The sequence below is a fragment of the Falco biarmicus genome, chromosome Z (assembly GCF_023638135.1).
Source record: "Falco biarmicus isolate bFalBia1 chromosome Z, bFalBia1.pri, whole genome shotgun sequence".
NCBI classification, from domain to species: Eukaryota; Metazoa; Chordata; class Aves; order Falconiformes; family Falconidae; genus Falco; species Falco biarmicus.
In genome coordinates, this window is record NC_079311.1 from 54,705,044 (window position 1) to 54,728,351 (window position 23,308).

At 37.1% G+C, this 23,308-nt stretch overlaps 1 protein-coding gene across 5 annotated transcripts in view; it reads right to left on the reverse strand.

Annotated features, from left to right (window-relative positions):
• KDM4C (lysine demethylase 4C) overlaps positions 1–23,308 on the reverse strand; it is a 297,463-nt gene that overhangs the window by 201,346 nt on the left and 72,809 nt on the right. For 4 of the 5 annotated variants that reach the window (XM_056324193.1, XM_056324192.1, XM_056324194.1 and 1 more), the window contains exon 8: positions 19,916–20,053. In XM_056324193.1, coding sequence (XP_056180168.1) covers positions 19,916–20,053 — 138 coding nt within the window. Of the gene's footprint in view, positions 1–4,034; positions 5,093–19,915; positions 20,054–23,308 lie in introns of those variants that run through there. The other variant, XM_056324196.1, reaches the window with a different exon arrangement.

Sequence of the window (23,308 nt, forward strand, 5' to 3'; positions counted from 1 at the left end):
AACACAGTTCCAGTAGGCTGGAGCTTGTTCATCATCATACTGACTGACTGCCATGGTATAACCCCAGCTGGCAAAGTACCACCACACAGCTGCTTGCTCACTCCCCTGCCCTACCCCAGAAGGATGGGTAGGAGAATCAGGAAAAGGGTAAAACTCATGGGTTGAGACAAGAACAATTTATTAATTGAAATAAAATCAAATTTAATAATAACAGCAACAACAATTGTAATGAAGAGGAGAAACAAAGACAGAGGAGTAAAACACAAAGAGAAAAAAATCCAAGTGATGCACAATACAATTGCTGACCGATGCCCAGCCAGTCCCTGAGCAGCGATTGACAGCCCCAGCCAATCCCACCTAGTTTATACACTGAGCGTGACTTCCTATGGTACGGAATATCCCTTTAGCTAGTTCAGGTCAGCTGTCCTGGCCATGCTCCCTCCCAACTTCTTGTGCACCTGCTCACTGCAGAGCAGAGGAAACTGAAAAGACCTTGACTGAGAGTAAGTACTGCTTAGAACAACTGAAACATCAGTGTGTTCCAAAACACAGTGCTGTACCAGCTAGTAACAAGAAAATTAACTCTACCCCAGCCTAAACCAGAATTCATCAGCTCCTGCACCACCCTCTGGTATTCACCAAACTACACAGGGTCCATAAAAAATTCTAAAGTACCAAGTGGCTTCTTGGTTCAGGAAAAACTGAACTGCCAAACCATCCATAAAACTGCATTTTATAAAGGCATATTCCTTCTAAGAGTAAATAAAATAACACTAGAACAATTTTTATTCACACCTGTTGGAACTATAAATGTAGTATTCATGTCCAGCAAACAGATTATATTCAGGTTTTGCCTACAGTAAACCATAATGTATCAGTAGTTTCTAAGAGCCAGCAACAAAACCCTGAGCAGTTCTACTGTAACAAAAAGACAACTTACTTCAGGGGGGGAAAGAAGAAAAAAAAACACAAGGAAAAAAGAAAGAGGGAAAAAAGGCCAAAAGTCTTCTCTAAAAACCCATTTTTTCCTTCATTTCACTGAATTTAAAATTTCAATAAATTCTGTAAGCTTTACACACTAGGGAAGCCCTCAAGAAACACCACCTCTGCATGCCATCTGACTTTATATTCTTTCTTCTGAAAAGCTGTTTATCAGAGTCTTTCAGACTCTGCACAGAACAGAGTTTATCACTAGTAATTTTTATAGACATGACCAAACAAAGATGGAAATGACATGGAAAGATTTGCATTTATCTCTCTGGTCACTACCATTATCAAAGGACTAGGATAGCAAATTTGACATAAATCCCCTTTGCCTAACTCAGAGCCTTCCCTTTTTGGGGAAGCAGAGTCCATTGGCCAGACCTGTGCACACTTGCTTTATTCAGCTATGATATCTATGACCTAGCATCCATGCAAGAAGTCACCAACTAATCTTCTCAAGGATAATATTTAAACACTGCAAAAATTAAAAAGCATTTTAAAAAAAATCTTATTTGGCTAACTGTCAGTATTCTCACTTATGACTAGTTTTGACAAAACTACATCAATTCTAACTTGTTTTCAAAAGTCCTATAGTATCAATAAACTTCTTGTACCTTATTTCTGAAGACAGACAATACCAATGCAGTCAAATCTGACCATCTGATTACTCCTTTAGTTTTTCTACCATATGTTCATATATTTTCAAGCATCCAGGAATTTGCATTATGAATTGTTTTAACTTGAACATTTGCAGATCATTCATGCAAAAGGTCCAAATTCATTACTGTTCAATAAAAATGGCCTTATTAAGACTTGCAAATTGTCTATAATGCATTTACATAATAACTTTTTTATTATATTATTATTATATTATATATAAAATAATATAACATATTATTAAAAAATAACAGCTGTTTGTACTTCATTTCTTGATGCACTATCTTGGTTAGGAGGACACTCAAGAAAGAGAAAAACAAATATAGCGTTAGTTCACACTAATGACAGGGAGACCCACTGTGCATTATCTCAGGGAAGCAAGAGATTAATAAACCTGGCAAGTAAGAACACTGCTTCATAATGCTTTTAGACAATACTGTTGTTAATTACTTTGAAAATGCTTAATCATACAGAAGCCTGAAAGGCGAGAGTAAGTACATAACCACAGGCTAGGCAAACACAAAATGTGTGCCCAACACACAAAGGCACTTAATAAACCATTTGGAAAGGAAGATGCTTTTGCTGTCAACTATCTTTCCACGCTATGCATACAGCCAGAAATCATCGTAACTGCAGAAAGAACTGATGGAACAATTCAAGAGTTAATTGCTGCTATGATTTTATCATGAAGAACAGTAAAACCTATCAGTCATCCAATTGCAAACAAATTCAGAGGAGATACAATGACCAGAAATATGAAAGCCTAGAAAGTACATCCACCTCAGGACACAAACTGCTACAGATTCCTGTCTAGTCTGTCAACATTCCATATAATTTTGGTTCTAGCTACAACACTAAGGTGTGATTAGCTCAGAGTGTTTAAGGTGCTGCTCTGGTAGAGAATCATAGAACCGTTTAGGTTGGAAAAGACCTTTAAGATCATTAAAGTCCAGCCATTAACCCAGGACTGCCAAGTCCACCAAGCACCAGCTGTACATGTCTTTTCAATACCCCCAGGGATGGTGACCCAATCCACCTACCGGGGCAGCCTGTTCCAATGCTTGACAACCCTTTTGGTGAAGAAATTTTTCCTAATACCCAGTCTAAACCTCCCCTGGTGCAACCTGAGGCTATTTCCTCTTCTCTTATCACTTGTTACTTGGGACAATAGACCAACATTCACCTTGCTACAACCTCCTTTCAGGTATCTGTAGGGAGTGATAAGCTCTCCACTTACGATAAAACGTATGACAGAACTAACATAGTACCACTATGTTACCAGTATATTAAGTAATTCTTTCCAAGAAAAAGAGTTTTACTTAGTGAGTGAACAATAGTTCAATCTTTCTGACTGAATTTAGTTCAAAACCTGGTGTTTGAGGCTATCACTTGAAAGGTTTCTGTCTTTCACATATACTTGCAAATACCTCTGTGAACGCAACTAGTTCAGTGTCTTCAGCTTTCCAGTCCTGTGTTCAGGTACAGGCATTTGCCAGGCAATTAGCTCTACAGCCCTGCTTTCCACTCAGCTTCTCTGCCCTTCAACATTTTTAGGAATCTTCTGCATGACTCCTTATTCACATGAACATAAATGCAAAATATGCAAAAATAAACTGCATGTTTATCACTGCACACATAAATAAATGCAAGTATACCACCTGTCTTGGCTCAAAAAAATATTAAACTCTCTTTCAAAACTGCTAATGATCTAAACAAAAGGGGGGGGGGGGGAATCCAGTAATATAGCAATAAGCCTTAACACAGTATTAATGGTCTCAATTAATACAGCAAGTCTTTCATTCTAGATGTTTTTAACATATGCAGTACTATAAGCTGGCCACTTTCTCACCAGAAAGTTAGTAAGAAGTCATCCACGTTTGAGACTGTGTTCCAATGATGCACAGACACCAGCTAATAGGGAGAAAACACAGAGAAAGTTACAGGATGCCGAAGGAAATAACAGGATTATGCTGCACTTCAGTAATCATCCCAGCAGCTTCCGAAGGTAGTGCTGGCAGCCTCTGAGGAAGCACAAAGGAAGCACCTATACCATTATAGGACAATATGAACATGGATTTGCTCAGGAAAAAAAAAAAGTATGAATAAAGTTGGATTGTTATACATAGCAATATTTCTTACAAGAAACAATACCTTCACAAAGAAAAAAAAAATATGGCCTGATTTTAGTTTAATAAATGTATGTAAGTGTTAATTTAATTAACATGCATTTTCTTCACAGTAATTTTATGAATAGCTCTGGAAGGTAAAACAAGATTAGTGAATCTTAATTAAAAATAAAAATCCAAATGAACTGCAGCAGCATAATCAATACAAATTACATTATTTAAATTAAGCAAAATTTAATTAAAGGCATTCACATGAAATTTATTCTCTTTGGATTCAAAGCTTTTCCAATTCAAACTGTTTTGTAACAACTTTATAAGCAGCACAGCAGTCAATAAAATTTCACATTATTCTAAATTAGCCATTATGTGCTAGACACATAATTTTTATGAAACAAAATACTGATTCTGTCACATGTTGGAGTTTAGCAACAAAGCCAGAGGAAGAAAAATCTACTTCATTCTCCAGACTGGTTCTGTACAAATGCACTAAATGATCACTGCCCATTTGATTATGGTGGCCCATGTTACACAAAGGAGCTGAATGGTTCTATTGAAGTTATCACCTCTCCCCCCTTGCAAGATAAGCTGGTGAGTACACGGCAGAAGAGCTGTCTCACAGAAAACACGAATCTGCCAACAAAAGTGTACGTAGCATTTCTCATAAAAGTTGCAGAGCCAAAAGGACGCAGGAGACACATTGTAGTCATTAACAACACTAAAATTCTGTCTGAAATTAAATAAATGGCTTGCTTTTTGGAGATGCTGAATTATGCTAGCTGTCAACAGGACCTGAATGTGCTCAGCACCTTCCAAAATCAGAAATACAAATCTTTAGTTAGCTGTAGAAGCTTGTCAAAATACATCTACGCCAAAGCAGCTTAAAAAAATAAAATAAAATAAATCATTCTTGTATTAAGATGTTAGCATTTAATTTACCTGGGTCATAAATGCTGCAAGAACAGATTTTCTGGTATTTATTACCATATTCTACCCCACACAAATACGGGAAATTCAAGAGCATTAGATTTTTTGAAAGTTTTCTTCATCTGAAAAAAACCCTCTGAATAAATTCTAATTGTATCCCAGCTAAAGCAAAGACCATATAATTTTGAGTATCAGATTCAGTAATCACAACGCTTATAACATTGAGAGGCAGCTTCTCTTACGAAGTCTGACAGACTAGGTCTGCAAGGTCAAGCAACTAATAAGTTTATCAACACCACAAAAGGAAGAAGGGGAAAGGGCTTCTGAAGCACTGCAGGGATGTTTCAGCCACAGTCACGAGACGACCATGGATGATTTTACTCTTTTCCAGGCAGAATACCCTATAACAAGGAAGAAAAAGTGAAGATTTAAGAAGAGACGTCCAGAATGTCATTCTAAAATGGTAAGCAAAGATAATATAATACACATAATTCTCCACTACAACAAATAGAAAAGGCTCCCCAGATTCTAACATGTACCAGTATTAAAAAAAAAAAAAAAAAATTAAAAAAAAACGCCAAACACCTCTATAATGTGTAAAATGTGTGCCTTGGGTGTTTCTTGCATGTTTCTAAGCTTAAGAAACAAATATTGAGATGATTTGCTAAAAGTTTGCAATCTGTTTCTCTCCTGCAACACCTGGTATAGTGCTGTATTTCAGAAGCCAAAGATCTATAGCACATAGCAGTAAAGATTAGACAACTTTTCTAAGATTCTTCCTTTCAATGATTTGGCCATCAGAAACTGATAAATATAATTAATGAACTTCCACCTTTTTATTTTATTTGAGGGAAAGGGCAGAAATATGGCAAAGCAAACCATACACCTGTTCTACTGGTAACATTGCAATTATTGTAAGTAAAGATATGCTACTGAAATCTCTTAAATTGCAGATTGTACATGACCTCTTTGTTCAGATTTACTGATTAATGCTGACTCTTTCTGAACACTTTGTAAGCAGAGAGGGGGGGGAAAATCCAAATATGCAATAATTTCCTAAAAAGACACCAATGCCCTAAATTCTTTTACAAGATACCCTAAATTGTTTGGGATGGTTTTGGTTTTGGTTTTTTTCTTTTACAAATTGTTCGGGATTTAGAGATTACGAACAGAAAAACTATGAAACTGTCCTGTTTTGAAAACATTATTGCCATTCAATCCAGTTATATATGAGGAGTTGTTGATTACTATTCTACAAATGTGCATGAAACATTTTTACACGTGGCACTTCATTTTTTAAACAAATGATAGAGAACTGCTTGATAACAATTATGAATAAACCAATGATTCTGGAAAGAAAACTATTTTGAAAAGAACGAACTTAATTAGAATGCTTTTGAAGCAGTTTATAAACTTTAAGTAGTGATAAGTAAACCACACATAATTATTAACAGCTGTTGCAAAGAGCATTATGGGAAGAAAAGCCCTGTAAGCATACTACCTCTTGTGCTGAGTGCCTAGTCCCTAGCTGCAAACATCAAACCTGCAGGACTGTATATGATTCAGTCGGAAAACCAACAGGCTTGTCCAGAATTTTTCGTTACCTGCTTTGCCCAAAGCAAGAGAACAACTTCTACAATGTCAAGGAACATTTTCTACAAGTAACAGAACTCTCCCCCAGTTTCCTAAAACTGTAGATTACTGTAGAAATTGCACTTTCAGTTTGGGAAGGCAGCATGTGAAGGAAAAAGAGGAACAGCTCTAGAGCAACAAAACCCTTAAACATACATAAAAAAAGATTAAATAGACTGGACTTGACAATTACAGTTCTTGTGCACCAGCTCTCTTGAACGCAAACAGGGGTAGGGTACATAGGTAAACGCAGAACAACTTCTGTAAAGTCAATAAATCAGAGACTACCAAACAAGTAAAACAGGATTTGATCTGTTTCCAGTCAGAAATGCACACAAACTGCACACATTCTCTGAGCCCATACACATTTTAAAGTTGCATTGTCAGGAGCACCTTTTTTCTAAAAACCATTAAGAACTGCCAAGCAATTCATTGAGTGGAGCAGCTACTTCAACCTCATCAGGAAGCACAAGTGCAGAATAATGCAACTTCATCCAAGAACTGACTTCTCCAGGATACAGCACTGATTTATTTTTGCAGCCCGCACTACAAAAGGGTCAGATCCTGAAGTCAAACTTGGAAACACTTTGATCAGTAGGGCTAGCTGCACACAGATTAATAGTTTAACAAGGATTAGAGTGTAGATCTGTGGGGACCAAATAGTTATGAATAGCAATATAAGCATACAAAGATCGATTATTAAGGCACCAACAATTTTATTTAACTATGCAGAATACAGACCTTTACTAACAACACAGTGACACCTGACTGACAAATTAGTTCCTCCTTTCTTACCAAGCTCAATGAAAACTTCATTTTAAATGTGCTTGCTCCAGCTTTAGAAAAAAACCTCAAGAATTTTCCTCTCCAGCTCTGGACAAAAATGAACACAGGCAGATTTTAAAGGCACAGCCACCCCAAATTATCATTGTACTTCTGCACTGCAAAAATGTCCAATATCTTGTTATTATTCTTGTGGCATATGAAGGCACAAGCTCCAGTTGTGATGCAACCAGAGACACTTCCTTGTACAGATAACGTCGTATTTGTATCTCTGAGTCTGGATACAAATTCCAGCTGTATGTACCACTAGGCTCAGGGCAGAAACCATTCATGCAGTTACATAGCTATATATCACTACAAGCATGCAAACCACTTTTGACTACTAGATAACCATGTTTATCTTTCTTACTTTCCTTCACAATACCCAGTTGTTCTCTCATCTGTCAGATCAGAAGTTCTCCACCCTCCTCTCATACATCTCTGTTCAGACATTCTCCCTCCTCCTCTCTCTTATCTCCCATCACTAATGGTCAGACATTCTCCATCCTCCTCTCATACATCTCTCTTCAGACATTCTCCATCCTCCTCTCCCACAATACTGAAGTCCAGTCTAAAACTTAAACATCTTGTTCTTTTACCTTATCTTTTCCAACAAAATACTTCTGGGTTTGTGCCAAAAAAATGTGCCACTTTTAACGCCCTAATTCTTTCTGTTCAGAGTATTAAACAACACTTGAGACCACTCCTTGTAAGAGATTAAATTCATCATGCCAGCAGATACTTCTTTGATATTAACCCATTTGCACACAGGTCAAAAATATTTATCCCCTATACCCAAGAGCAAGCAAACAGCAAAAAAGCACTGGAATGGCAAGCACAGAAATTCTGTTTGTATCTCGCTCAGTCCCTTAAAGCTCTCATGTTCAGTTTTTTCCTTCACTGTTTCTTCTCTCTCCATTTCACAGATCCTCATGCCTCTTTTCCACAAACACTCTGGCTCTGTTTTCAGCAGAGGAATTTCCAAAACTGAGTTGAAGATAGTTGCTGTTTTATAGACTTAGTCATACCAAATAGTTTAATATTGTCTTATTAGTAGTAGCAACTCGTCTTAAGTGGAGGATATATTTCCTCTCACAAAACCTGCAATTTAGACAAAACCACAATTTAACTGAGATAGAATAAAAATCTAAAAATGAAGTCCTGTGTCATTTTTCAGTAAATTACTTGAACATGCCGCTTTCAGTTTAACCAGGGCTGCACCAAAGTTAACTCAGACTGTAAATGCCTGTGTTACAAGAACTGAAAAGAAAATGTTCTCTTACTCCCTGCAAATTCTAGCACATTATGGTTTTAGTCCTCTTACTATTCTCTTTGCAGCTATATTCCATGCAGGGTGTCCCACTTCAAAACGTACATTTTTTTACTGTTCATTACTCTTTATTGTCATCCTGATGTCACAACTGCTTAATGTGTAATCCATCATTTATTTTTAGAATCACCCCAGATTTTTCCCAAGTCTGACATTTGTCATAATGCTGTTACTATTTCTTTAACAGTTTTTCATGACAAAAGCATTTTAATAATTCCACCGCCTCCAAGTAACTTGCTTTATAATCACAGATACAATAGGTAGTTCTGTGATGTACAGACTTGAAGTCAGCTATCTGTGTTTGTTTCACTGTCTTCCTGAGGATTTTCTAGTAACGGTTAGACTTTGCCTCGCTGCAGTAAAAAACATTGTCTTTCCTCTACCCAGCATCACATTTGTCTAAAATACAGTAACCCCGAGAGCCCCCCCTTAATTCTTTTGTCTATTTTAACCAACTGAAAACTCTCTTCCTCTTACACCCAGCAAGCTCTAGCACATTATTTTTTTATCCTTTTCTTATCACCCCATTGCAACTATACTCACACCTTAGAGACGAAGTGAGAACAGATGTGAGACTCGCTTAATTAAACAGGCTAAGGCAGCACTCTTTACAGCTTCTAAATACATCGAATTCCATCAGCAAAACTTCAACACATCATGAAGCCACATCTAATCAGATATCTCACCTACACAAAGAAGACATATAACTACAAAAGCTTTTCCTGTTTTCTTTTCTAAAGTTTCCACTTTCAGGGATCATATATAAAATTCAGATTTTCTTTAATGAGAATTATCTGTGAAGGCTTTCGCCATGATGTGTTATGTCTAGACTCCCTTAGGTCCCACTACCCACTCTGACAACTATCCAATAACGTTCGCAAAACATTAACAGCATCACCTAGGACATAATTTCTTATTAAAACGTAATTTTAATTCCAGCATTAAAATTCCTTTAAAACTGGTTAGTTCAAATATTTCATTAATACATACATCTACAGTACACAGAAACCAGCAAATCATCTGATCTACAATAAAGTATTAGAATTACTTTTAACTTCAAACATATTTGCCATGGAATTAGCTCACAGTCAATTTCAAAGACATTCAGTAGACATACTAAATGCCATCCTATCTAGGTTTTTTCTAAAATCTTGTGTCTGTCATCATCTACACAAAAAAGGAAGAAGAACGTAGAGAAGAGAATTTTTTTGGGGGGGTGGTGTTCTTGATAGTATCTTTCCCTTTTTTGACTAAATTTTTACAGTCTCTCTCTCTTGATTCATTGGAAGCAGCAATAGTAAAAAAGGTATTGAAAAGAAACAAAGCAAAATTGCAGTACTCGAACTACATTTCTCCTCTATGTATATCACATATTTCTCCCCACCACACCCAGAACGAGGCATGAAAATACTCAAGACTTCTCTGTCTTTCTTACACACTGTGTTATCAACATAGTTTGAAAAGGCCACCAAAACACAGCATTTACTCTCCTCTGTTAAAGTACGCAGAAGTAACTGAAATAATTTAGTTGGAATGGGTTGGAAGATCCAGACATAAGCACAATGACACCAAGACAGACAGAATAAAGTTTTATTTTTCATTCAGACGTTTTTTGGATACTTCAAACTGGACTGCCCCCTAAAGCAGGCACTGTCCTAGCTCCCTAGAGCAATCCATCTTTTTATATATAGCTACATAGATATATATTTGCAACAGAAACTTCCAGTTAAAAATTCTTCCCCGGAATCCCAAGCACATGGGATGTCACATGGTAAAAGCAAGATCATGTGTTTTGGTTGTTAAGATGTAAAAGTTTGTAACTGATCTGATGAGGGTGATGAGTATATGAGACCCTGTTACATACAGAGAACAAACAGAGAATGTTAACTGAAGTTATTTGGTTATATTGGTTATAAATTCACAAAAGAATGAAGTAACGTATTTCATACTAAGAATGCGTGGAAGGCCTTATAATAAGCCATAAAGTGCACTTTATCTAAAGCATTAATACACCTTTTTCTTTGGTTCTAATACTGTAACTGAGTGAAGAGGTGGCCCTTGGAGAAAGAGGACACCTTCAAGCTGATTGATTCCACGTTTTCTCCTGACAGCTTCCAAGTGGTTAGTTGATGCTTCAAGCAGAAAGACAAACCTTAAAAACTGAATACAACCAACACTAGCCACCAAGGTCTTCATTCAACTTCTTTTGCTTCAAAACATTTCAGAAAATTATTTCAAAATACACTTCAACAACCTCCTTTTTGTAAAGGATAGTAATTTTTTTTATTGTGGGTTTTATCTAAAATCAAACCAGTACAAGTTATATATATCATTTAAGATCCTTTCAAGAATTTTAAACCTTAAGATTTCTTAACTAGTAGCATATAACAAGTCCTACACACTCAAGCAGCAAGCACAGTGGTGACACTAAACCTGCAGCTGAGGCATCTTCCCATGTTCAGCTCAAATTTCACATCTCTGCTAGGCTGCATAAGCTCAGTTATACTACAAGTAACACCTACAGTTTATTTACCCTAGTGGAGTTACCATTGGATGTGGGTATATAATTTATTCTTATTCATTCATACAAACGTCCTCTACTGCTCAGACTAAGTCAGGGATTTTCAATTGTGTATTTATAGTTACAGTGTCTTTGAAATAAAGTAAGCAAGCCACGAGTGTTTCAAATCTACAATACTGCTATTCAACTTTTCTTCTTTAGTTTTACATCATAACCCACAGACTCTCAGAAAAAGAGAAAAAGTTGCAAGTTTGTGCTTATCTCCACAGTATGTTTGCCCTAAGCCAAACCTAGTGAGCCTGGCAGCAACTGCAGGAGCGATTCACCTCCAGTAGAGGCGAACCCTGTAGAAGGTCCCAGAAGATAAACAGGTTAATCAAGTGAAAACCATCTTCATACAAAGCTTTGTCTCTATATACAGAAGAGAGGAAAAAGACAAAAACAGAAGGAAATTTTTTAAAAAAAGGCGGGTGGGGGGGAAGGGGCAGGGGAGGTGTGTTGGTTTGAGCGTTTGAGCTCCAGACAATGTCAGAGAGCAACAGAAACTGCATGGAAGAACACCAGCAGAATGATTTCTAGTATTCTGAGACTATACTTCCTTCTGGTGGAAGCAATTTACTATAAAATCCATGGAACAGAAGCAAATCTCACTCTTACAGCACTAGCCCACCCGGAGGGCATCACTTATCAGCAATACCTAGGCACCAGAATTAACTGCTACAGCTGGTACGTCACAAAGACATGACCTCTCTGAGTCAACTCCTGAGTCAAAATGGTGGCATCTTCATCATAAGTTGGGCGAGGGCTTGGTTTATGAGGAGAAAGGTTGGGGGGGATCGGGATGGGGTTGTTTTAGGAAACGGAACCCTAACACTTAAGTCATCCTTTTGCCTATCAGGCTAGGTCGCCTCCCAGTATCAAAATACAAAATTATTCTAGTCAGGCTAGAGCACTGACTGTCTCTTAGAGTAGGAGAACACAGTTAATTTTTAGGACTTATGCAAAAGGCGTAAGTAAGAGAATACAATGACAGATGGCTCGCTTCAATTGCCTGGGCATACACTGACACCTGAACCACTTTCTGTTATCTGTAACATCTGCTCAAACTCTAAATACAAACACTGGGTTCACAGAGACTGGTATTCTTCCGGCTTGACAGAGCAAGGCAAAATATCTTAAGCAGTCTCAAATGGTGTTGGACCCCTGTGTTTCAACAGACTGATCCAAGCCCAGAGAGTCTATCTTGTGAACCTCAAATTTATGAAAATAATTTTGTACTTCAAGTTCCTCTTTCTTGAAAAAACTGGAATGAAAATAAGCTCTCTTTACAGACCAGGGCATTAACATATGGATAGAAAGGTACCTACTGACAATAGTTTTTCCTCAGTAATGAAGGATAATCATAATCTGCATTCTGATGAAAAATAAGGAAAGGCAAACTGTACTGATTTAATCAAAATTTCATATAAATTATATCCTGAAAAGGTACATATATTGTAAATTAATGACTTTTTTTCTATGAAAAAAATTACCTCATTCAGTAAAAGCTGCTATAAAACAAGAACTTCTAAACATCCACCAAGTATGCCAACTTGGTTCGTTTATTACTTTGATCATATAAAAAACTACAATATCACTTAGAAAAAAAAAATCAAAAGGGAAATTAGGTTCCATCATTTCTACTCACTCAAAGTTGCCAGAAGGTACTCCAACATTTAAAGCCTTATTTTAAGGAATATTGTCCTTACTTAGTCAAAACTACATTTAAAAAACCAAAACAAAAAAAAACCAACTGAGTACTGTTGATTTTATTTTTATTTAATAATTGCATGACAGCCTTGTGCCAGAAACATGCATGCATAACTTTAGTCACACATACTGTAGCATCACAAAAAAAAAAAAAAAAAGTTTGTCTAGGAAAAGATTCATGAGAATCAACACTGAGCTTCAGATTCACAGAATACGCTACTCTCAGATAACAACAGTACTTGCACATAGTGTAGCACAGACTGTGAAAACACAAAAACACAATGAAGTTTCACATTACAAACTTACAACCATTTGCTCTACCAAAATGGGAAGGTACAAACAACAACAGAACATAACTCTCTTTTGCATTTATAAGTAAAAATATTGTGATTATTACTATTCCTTTCTACTCCTAAAACCATTAAAATTCTAAATTCAAGATGTCACGGCACTAGACATCTAGAAGTGCGCAAGTTACTGCCCACTGAGAGACTGACAATCTCCCCATTACAGTAATAGATTTTACAGCAGGAAATGTTAATGTCTGCTGTTCTCAAGACATGATGAGTTTGTGATGTAAGAACCAGACAGAGGCAGCAGACAATGACAATAAGATGGGCAAAAACGAAAGACAAGTAACAGGTCAATATAAAAGAAATAAACATTAAAAAAATAAAGGAGAATACTCCATGACACCTATAAAGCTGAGAGTGGCGCTACAATTACGAAGTGAAATGTCAAACTGCTGAATGCACAGGATTTGTTCTGAAGTGGTTCACTAACATCAGGACCATAAATGGAAAGCATAACTGATTCCTGAATCCTTGTAAGATTTTATTAGCAGCCAAGTCAGTAATATAAGGTGGCTAGTTATGATTTCCAGCAAGTAAAAACACTGATTTGTACATCTTGAATGATGCTGTTATCATTGCAGACTGGTATCAAATGTATCCACATGCCATGTTTTAAAAGAAAAAGTTTCCTTGACAGCAGTACCTCATTAAAACTAGTAAAATAAATGAGAATCACTCATAAGCTTATGCACATAGCTATTTTTGACATTCAGTTTTAAAACACTGCTGTTGGAGTAGCATTGTACTTTTTAAGCCTAGGCCTTTAAATCATCCACCCATAGTTAAAAATAATAGTAATAACAATAATAATGATACAATTTAGTAGAATTTTTATTTTTTGTTTTAAACACATGACTAATATTTTGTTGTACAAAAGCAACCTGAAAAATCCTCATAGAAAAAATTACTACCTCAATAAATTATGAGAGGTGGAAAAGTGCTTTTGTGTGGTAAGATTATTTTCTTCTCTGATAAAATCATTTAGAGTCATACATATTATGTCTCAATATGTATTTCACAGTGAATATATTGTTTGGATAGCATAAATTTGACATGGCTATACTCAAGACAATGACTCTCTTTTACCCAAACAAATCAGGATTTTAATAACTTTTCCTCCCTTTAAAACAGTCATAACTGCTTGCGGCTGCTGCAGCACAAAAACAAGTATCTTCACAAAGGTCTCAAAACAGTCAAGCTGAAAATCTAAGCCAAAGTTTCATTTAACAGCCTGTCAGTTTTTTGATGTGAAGCTAATGAATGCAGTGGCAAACAAATCCATCAAACCTAACATCAAAACAACTGCACTTCATCCCACCAAAGGGAAAAAATACAACCTACAGGCCAGCACTTTGATCTAACCTATCCACAGAAAACACTTTGTTAAGCAGCTGCCACTGAAGAACACATGAGTGATTACTGACTTAATTTTATGAAAGAGAGCAATAATACTTAAGTAGCCCGAGTTTCAAGCAGAAAAGGTTGGTAGGCTTCTCTCCTCAGATTCTACAGATCAGTCAAACAACAAAAAGCTCTCCTGCACCAGCATCTGAAAACAAATCACATCTTAAAAGGAGCTGCAATACAAGAGAATCATTACAATGACTATTAAAATCACTTAGTGTGACTCTATCCCTGATAGAAGGCAGCAAAGTTTACATGCATTTATACTGAAAGTCACCAAGTGGTGCCACAAAACACACAGCGAGCAAGGGGAGCAGTATTTGGAAATGCCAGTGCCTTCTCTGAAAGGTTTTGAAGGTACGGGTATTGATTTGGGCAAGCAGAGATGGAGAGTTGTGAGAGACTCTTGACATAAGAATTTGGAAGAGCAACAGACAGGGCAGTGTGGGGATTTCAACAGTGACAAGAGGAAAATGGAAGGACAGAAACTAAAATACTCACCACTGCATAAAGAAAAATTCAAAAGCCCTGACTGAACCCTATGGACATCACCAATCTCCTGGACAGCCTCCATCTTAACCCAATTCTCTGTTCTGTGAACTATCTTCTCCTATCATGCTTAGGTGGGACCATGCACTCCAGAAGCTCTACACGAGGTCAAAGAATGTGCTTTCTAGGGGGATTCCTGTAATTAGGAACTGATTTGCCAGCATCTAAGTTGTGCAAATATTTACAAAACTGGAGCAAGGAAAAAACAGAATTCTATGAAAGAAAATAAAAAATTGCCTGTACACAAAAAACACAGGATCTCATTGCAAATTTAAATCTGGACCTGGTTCTCAGTATCAAATTAGGGTGCATAAAGTTCATTGAACCCATATGCTGGAGCTAAAACTTAGGTAAAAATCATGACTGAGTTTTGGCACCTATAAGCAAGAGTTCTTGCACTGTAACCCTTGCATGAGGGCAACATTGGCACTCATTAGAAATAACAACAGATAAAAAGGTAAGTTCAATAAACATAGATGATCCATATATTTGGGGGTGGGGGCAGAGGGTGTCCCACCCTGCAGCTAATGAACATTACGAATAGCAGATATTTCTAAGACTAAAGTGTCTTTTATCCAGCTGCTTCAGAAAAATTTTATTAGACACAAAAGAATTATTTGTAAATATTTCTATTCACCAGTTCTAATAACTGAACCTCACCCCTTGTTCAGTACACAAGTTATCTATTCAGCACAAATCAAAGTAGATACCTACAAAACATACAAGCTAATCACCACTAGCTCATCTGCTTTACCGACAGTACCAAAATGCGCTGGAGTAAAGAAACTCAAAATGCACTTCACAAAACTTCACGTTTCCAGCCTACTCAAATAAACGTAGCTCCATTAGGAAAATGGCAAAATACACACAAGCCTGAAGAAATATCCTACTGGCCCTTATTTTGCACCATTTATTTTTTTTTCAAAAATAAATAGCATTCAAAAAAATGAAAGTTATAGGATGATGATGTTGATTAAGAATATCTAAAGCTTAAGAGTGCATCATCCTCACAGAACACAGCAAGCAACTAAAGTACTTGTGAGCTAACCACTACCTACCCTTGGATTCTTTAAGTCCCACCATTACCATACATGAGCAATTCACCAACATCCCTCTGCACTACACCCATTTGCCAAGCATCTTCAGGAGAGCGTTATTGCTTTGTTCCTTTCACCAGTAGCTCCCATTTCTCTTCCTGTGTGTTATTGCCAGTGAAAAAAGACAGTAAAAACTACACTATTTCTCTCCTGGAGCTGGGGGACTTTTAGTGTATCTGTTATTTCTCGATTTCTACTGTTTTCTTTTTTATTCTTTTTTTTTTTATTTATTTAATCTGTTTTTTACTTCTGCTTAGCTCCGTCCAAAAGTGAGAACACAGCTCAAAGCAGCAGCCAAGTTGCAGCAAAGAGCATGCTGGAGGTGCCACCTGGTATTACTTTTCGTATGCCACCTCCTGAGTGAAAGTCTTGTACAAACTCTAGAAAACAAGCTGGAAGGTACATCCCTGCTCCCAGGATTCAACTACTACAGGTAGTTAAGGTACACATATTGAAACCAAGATCACAAATTTAGCATTTTTAAAGACAGAAAATAATATTCGGAATTTGTATCCATAGTCTGTGTTCAACCAAAGTTTCCAGTACAGAGGGTCTAAATGATCTCTGATTTAACATTTGCAATTTCACAGATTCTTTAACACCACCTCATTTCATGCAAGGAAGCAGTATCATCATGCAGCCTAAATATTTACTACAACTTTAATGGAAAACTTTGCTTGATTTTTTTTTTCTTAAATTAATGAAGAGTGAATATTGACTGTACTTCAGGATTTTTTCCTTTTTTTCAGACAGATATCCAGCTGTAAGCAATTAGAAACCATTCTGTAAAGATAAAACTGTTCCTATAGGAAGACTGCAACCAGTCATCACTATACAATATTCTCTAAGGAGAATACAGCAACGAACTGACCTAGATATTGCTGCATTTTGCTGACACAGACAATTTCTGCAGTATAATACAGGGGACTAGGGGATCCAAAAATATTTTTTCAATTAAAATTTTTGTACATACCACATAAAGACACAAGGTAAGTCAAACACAACATCAGTACTCTGAAAAATGACAAATGGGAATGCAAGGTTGTGTGATGGGGGTTTTTCTTTTAAATGATATTACGAGACCTGAAAATACAACTTATTAAAATATCAGTATTCCTTGGGCACATAGACTTCTTAACTTTTTTAATTAATACTTCCAGGAAGTTTTCTGAGGTTGTGATTAGCTTTATCATAGCTATCCTCACATTTTTCTAGAGAAACACCATCACCAAGAAACAGAATGCCCAGTTGGCAAGAGCTCCACGACTTGCGTGTGCTTTCAAAGTGTCATGTAATTAAAATTTAAGAACAGATAACCAGTTATAATACTTCCTCTGTTTGACTTGTTTACCCTACTTGTACTGCATAAACAAATATAAGTGTTAGGAAGAATCATTTCACCACATTTCTACTAGTTCTCTTCTTACACATTTCCTTTAAAAATATATATAAAAAAATCCTACTATTAGCACCTCCTAGCATGTTATTTTTCATTTTAAAAGAGAATAAAAATAAATTTTAAATCTCATTCTTTTGGTAGTAAGAAATAAAAAATAAGCAAGTAACATTAAGCACTGACCATTTGCCAAAGAAACTGAAGTTCACATTTGACAACGGTATCTAAGATTTCTCTATAGACGGAGACTAGTTATTATTGCTTCAGCTGCCATTTTGACCTTTTCAGACATTTAAATTCAACTGCAGACACCACAGAACTACTTTAATTTCTTATACTATATATAATACTGCTTTTATGTGCAATAAGCACAGAGCACAAAATTCAGTGTCCTAAATTGAAAGCTTTATGTATATGCTAGAGAATTTTGACTAAATAAAACTGTATTTAGAGTGTATATGCCAAGATTACATAGCTAGAAATTCAGAATTTCAGAAGCACTTTTGGAGTGGTGTAAAGGAATAAAATGTCATTAGCTTTAAAAAATTATCTTCAAACTCCACTGAATTTAAACCTGACATTAAGTTGCACCAGAGGAGATTTAGACTAGATATTGGGGAAAATTTCTTCACCGAATGGGTTATCAAGCTCTGGAACAAGCTGCCCTGGGAAGCAGCTGAGTCACCCTGGAGGTATTTAAGAGATGTGTAGATGTGGTGCTTAGGGACATGTTTTAGTGATGGACTTGGCAGTGCTAGGTTAATGGTTGGACTCGATCATCTTAAAGGTGTTTTCCAACCTAAATGACTCTATGATTCTATGATTAAGTTTACAGTATCATACAATAACTGAGAGGCAGGCTGGAGGCATAAAACATTTAATAGTTTGTACGGGGGCAGCTGCATACCAGATAGTATACCATTTTTTAAAACATAAGAAATAAAAAGCCTGTATACTGAAATGGATGTAGCTGCAGGTATCACTACCTCAAATTTGCTACATCCAAAGATAAAGTTTGGCATTCTTAAAGTTCAGCTGAATCAATTTTAGAGCAGCAGCACATTTATATCTTTCAAAATCCAGGACAGTTTTACCTGCTACAATTAACTCCTATGTGTCCATGCCCATATTCCTCTCAACTCTGTTTCACTGTATGATCTGCAGACATTCCAAACTAACAAATATATAGATTTATTTTTGTTTATTAACTCTACAGTCAACACCTTACCTGTTGGCTATTACAAACAACTTTCTTATTAAAGAACAGCTTGAACACATTAGATTCATATTGATGTTTTCAATACTTTCACTAGTTAGTGTATGCACACAGAGCACATGGAAAAAAAGTATTTATAAACTTTTTCCCTTTGAAACATATTCATTCTCATTAACAATAACAAATTATTAACAATAATAACAATCCATACTAGCTAGAATCATAAATTTCCACTATTTGAGAACTTTCTCACGATGGTCTTCCAAGTGTTTAATGAGAGTTCACTGTCATTACATAATTGTTAAACTTGCACATCTGATACTGCCCTTTAATCCATATCATCTTATTAGCTAACATATCAAGCAAATCACTATTGATTTTTTTTTTTTTTTAGTCAAGAATAACCCAATGCAAAACATGCCTCTGACTTAAACATTTCTGGAAGCATACTAACCAAAGCTTACACAAGGCACACTTCTGATAAAAATCACACAATATTGAAAAACAGTAATAAACTTCTGTTTAAGTTGCACACTTTCTCGATTTTGTGTACTTATTCACATGCCGTACATGAAAAGAAGCAAAAAATTTATGCCATGTAACAAAATTTCAGTCTAGCGTAAAACACACCTCATTTTAAAACATGAAAATATCTACTCTGAGTTCACAGTTCCTTTATTATCTTATACTATAGGACATGTGATGACATTAAAGATGAGAAAAGTTAATCTTGTTTCATTAGACTTTGTTTCAATTTATTATTTATGTTTCTTTCCAGGTATCAAAATTACTCATTTAAATAAAGTGCTTTCATAAACTGTAGAGCTTAGAGGAGGTTTAAGAGCAGAAGTCAGCTCTCTTCATATATACTAACCTCAGTATATGTATCTTCAACTGAAAAACATTCATAAATAGAATTGGTTTTGAAGAACAATATATACATTAAGCTGCAAACTCACTATTTAGAGGAATACACATTACTGAAAGTATAATAACCACTATAAAAATAACAACTATAAATAACATCTCAATGGCAGTATAAGGTACTACCTGATCCAATAGTTCTCCCTTTTTCATGGGTTTCCACAGATTCTCACAAAGGAAATAACACAGGGAAGACTTCCTTACACATCAGTTTTCTGCAATATGACTTACCAGCTTTGCTGCTTTTCCATAATCAATCCATCTGACGGTAGCAAAGTTTGTTGACTCTGCACAGTTAAAACCATGGTTGAATCCTGCATGGTATCCATATGGGAAAGTGATCACAAATTCTCCTGCCTCTTGTGTAACCTACAGCATAAAACCAACAGAAAAAACCCTAAGCAAACCACATTATAAAAGCAGTTCTTCTCCTGAAGCAATGAAAACTGTATTTGCCTTTGAAACTACCATGAAAGATTTTTTCCCCCTTACACACATTTGTAATTTAATGCCAGCAGAAACAAGATACCTGAGATAATATTGTTTACTATAATCTATTTACTGTTTACCATACATCACTACATGTATTACTTTACAAATTCAGAAAGTACTTTAAAAAAAGCTAATCTTGGATCAGAGGTTCACTGGTAATAAAACATGGAAGTACAGCGAACTAGAGAAGTCAGTGCACAGAATATATCAGTCTTCTTGCTGAGAAGAAGCAGAGACAGGTAGGGCCAAAATACCCACAATTATCATCCCTACATACCAGCAAAAATTAATTCTTGACTAAACTATTCTGCCTACCACCTGAAAGTGTTTCTCTAGAATGGCACCAGAACTTTCCTTGGAAAGACTTCTTCTCTCTTGTTCTTCTTCTCTCCCTTCTCTCCCATACTTACACGTTTCAAAAACCATGACTTGAAGACCTGTGACTGAGGGCCTCATTTGCCTTTTAAGTTACTTACTATTGATGATCAAGCAAAAAGTAGGGGAAACTGAGTTCATGAGCCTTAGCAGTTAAAGAAAATTATGTTGTTCATCCCAAAAGAACACACTGGCTATGTTTGGATTCCTTCAGGCAGTACCTTTAAATCATTTTGGACAGGAAAGGAGGAAGAAGAATTAATGACAACTGCCCTGCACCAATTCTTCAGGCTTACACCTGTGGCTGTGCGTTTCCCCACCACTTACCCTGCCTCTGCTTAAGCAATGACCACCAGTGTCAGCCATGATGGCTGCATCTGGCTGAAACTGGACTTTGGGGACTCGGATGGCAACACAGTAGCCAAGGGCCACCTTGCACAGTGACACAGACATCCCGCTGCTACGCAAATATAAGTCAGTCACCTTACTCTATACACACACGGCAGCCCAGGGCGCCGGGAGCCCTCCTGCATGGCAGCCGGCTGGACACAGGCAATTCCCCTTGAGTAGGGATGCACCTCCCAAGGGTCCTCCTCAAGGTGGAGAGATTCCTTATCGCATCAGATACTCGGTAAGTGAATTGGGAGCAAATGCACCAAAAGTTTGTAAGCTCACCTAAGTGATATAAAGGACTGACTGCACATATGTAATCCTGTACGCATGAACTGTTGACCAAGTCTAGGACTAACTCTGGGTGCAACCTCACCTTGACTCCTGTCTGAGGGGTTTAGCACGCAAGGGGGTCCTCTCTGAACCTCATGACTCAATGGGAGGGTCTCCCAAACAGCTTTGTCTGAACCCGTCCTCTGTGCAGTACCTTGTACCTTGCTGTCAAATCTAGTTAAACCACTGTCTCATTTACCACTGAACTGTGTTAATTCACCGTTTCACATCAATAAGAGTATATATATAGCTGCTTCTCCCATGTGAGTGAAGCACATCACTGTCTTTCCATGACTAATTGGCATAGTTGGCAGGATGGCAAGTAGTATCACTCACTGATTATTTACAGGGGCATGGAGTGAATCTCAGAAGTCTCACCTTCTCAGATGAATGGGCTCATGACAACTGCCATAATTGGGAAGCCCTTGAAGAGCACCTAAAAGTAATTAGGGGCTGCACAAAGGATGAAAGGATGGAAAAGAGAAAGGAGTTATCTGCAAGGTACTAGGTGATACTGCTCAAAATGCCTGCAAGCAACCCCCTACATGGACAGAATTAATACATGGCACTGCTAACTGTAGGGGTGAAATGGGCTTGGATGATGCACCAGCCAAAAACCAGAACCTGAAACCCGGAGGTGGAGATCATAAGGTAAGACCCATGAAACAGTGAACAGAAATTAGATCAAAAGGAAATATTTTGAAAATCCCAGACAGAATCTCAAGAACAGAGAAATGAGTTATGGAGGAATGCATTAGCCCTAGGCATTCCCAGAGCCACACTGAAGATCAGCCTGATGGTTTTATCTTCAGTCTGATCAAAGCATTCCAGGTAACAGTGAAAGGAAGGAGTTTATTTCAACTCCTACAGCATCAGTCCTAAAAATGGATATTACCAACCCCTTCCTCCCCATTAGGGAGGAACTGCAGGTCTTGTAGCAAAACCGGTAATGTCTGGAAGGCAGCTGGGGTTGCCTGTCCAGAAAGCAGAGGCTTATCAGTGGATAAGTGATGATGACCCACACATTTTTACTCCAGTTGGTTCTCAATGACAATTAGTGACGTTTTTAATAGACAGGCAGAGCACAAATTTCAATGCTAACAAAACAAGATGCCAAGTCTGGGCAATTAATCCATCTGGATGGGAAAGAGTTGAGGTTACTGGTGTGAATGGAGTGAGCGTTGTGTGTCAAATTGCCAAGGTCAATCTATGGCTCCTGAGTGAGCAGCACATGGTGGCTACTTGCTTTGCAGTTAAAAAACACCACAAAAATATTTTAGCTTTTCGTGTTTTAAGCCGATTAACCTGGCACCTGCCGCATGGCAGCGTGTGGTCCTTTGGCTCAAACATCAATTGCAACCCTGGCAGAAATCAGGAGGCTACAGTGTGTGTGCTGCATGCAGCCCCTGCACTCCCTGATACAAAAATTACTGCCATACCACAATACCTAATTTCTGATGACGCATTCAGAAATGAAGTGGCATTTCTGAAGTCATAGCCTGTTTGGAGAAACAACAAATTATCTTTAGAACCACCCCTCCATATATTTAACCTGTCCAGCCAGTTTGAAAGCCAGACAGGAGGTGGCGTGTAACAGTTCATTATCAACCCCTGAATAATAATACATTTAGGTTATTGTTATTTATGGTTTCCTTGAAGGAGGAGAATAAAAAGTTTGCTTTCACTTGGGAGGGAATACACTATACCTTTAACAGACAGCCACAGGGGTATAAACATTCACCCGCAATCACTCATGCCACACTTGCTGAACTTCTACAGACAGTGTCACTCCACTAGGATGTGAAACTGTACATATAGATACATGATATTCTTACTGGAGGAACTTCCCCTGAGAAAGTGGGAGAAGCAGCAGCAGCCGTATGCAAGCACTAAATAAAGCAGAAATTGATATTCCACGTGGAAAATGGTAGGGAACAAGTATTAAAATTTTTAGGTACTTTGTGGATAGCAGGCAATGCAGTGATTTCTCCAGATACCTTAAGAAAAAAATCAAAGACCTTCAAAGGCCCCAGT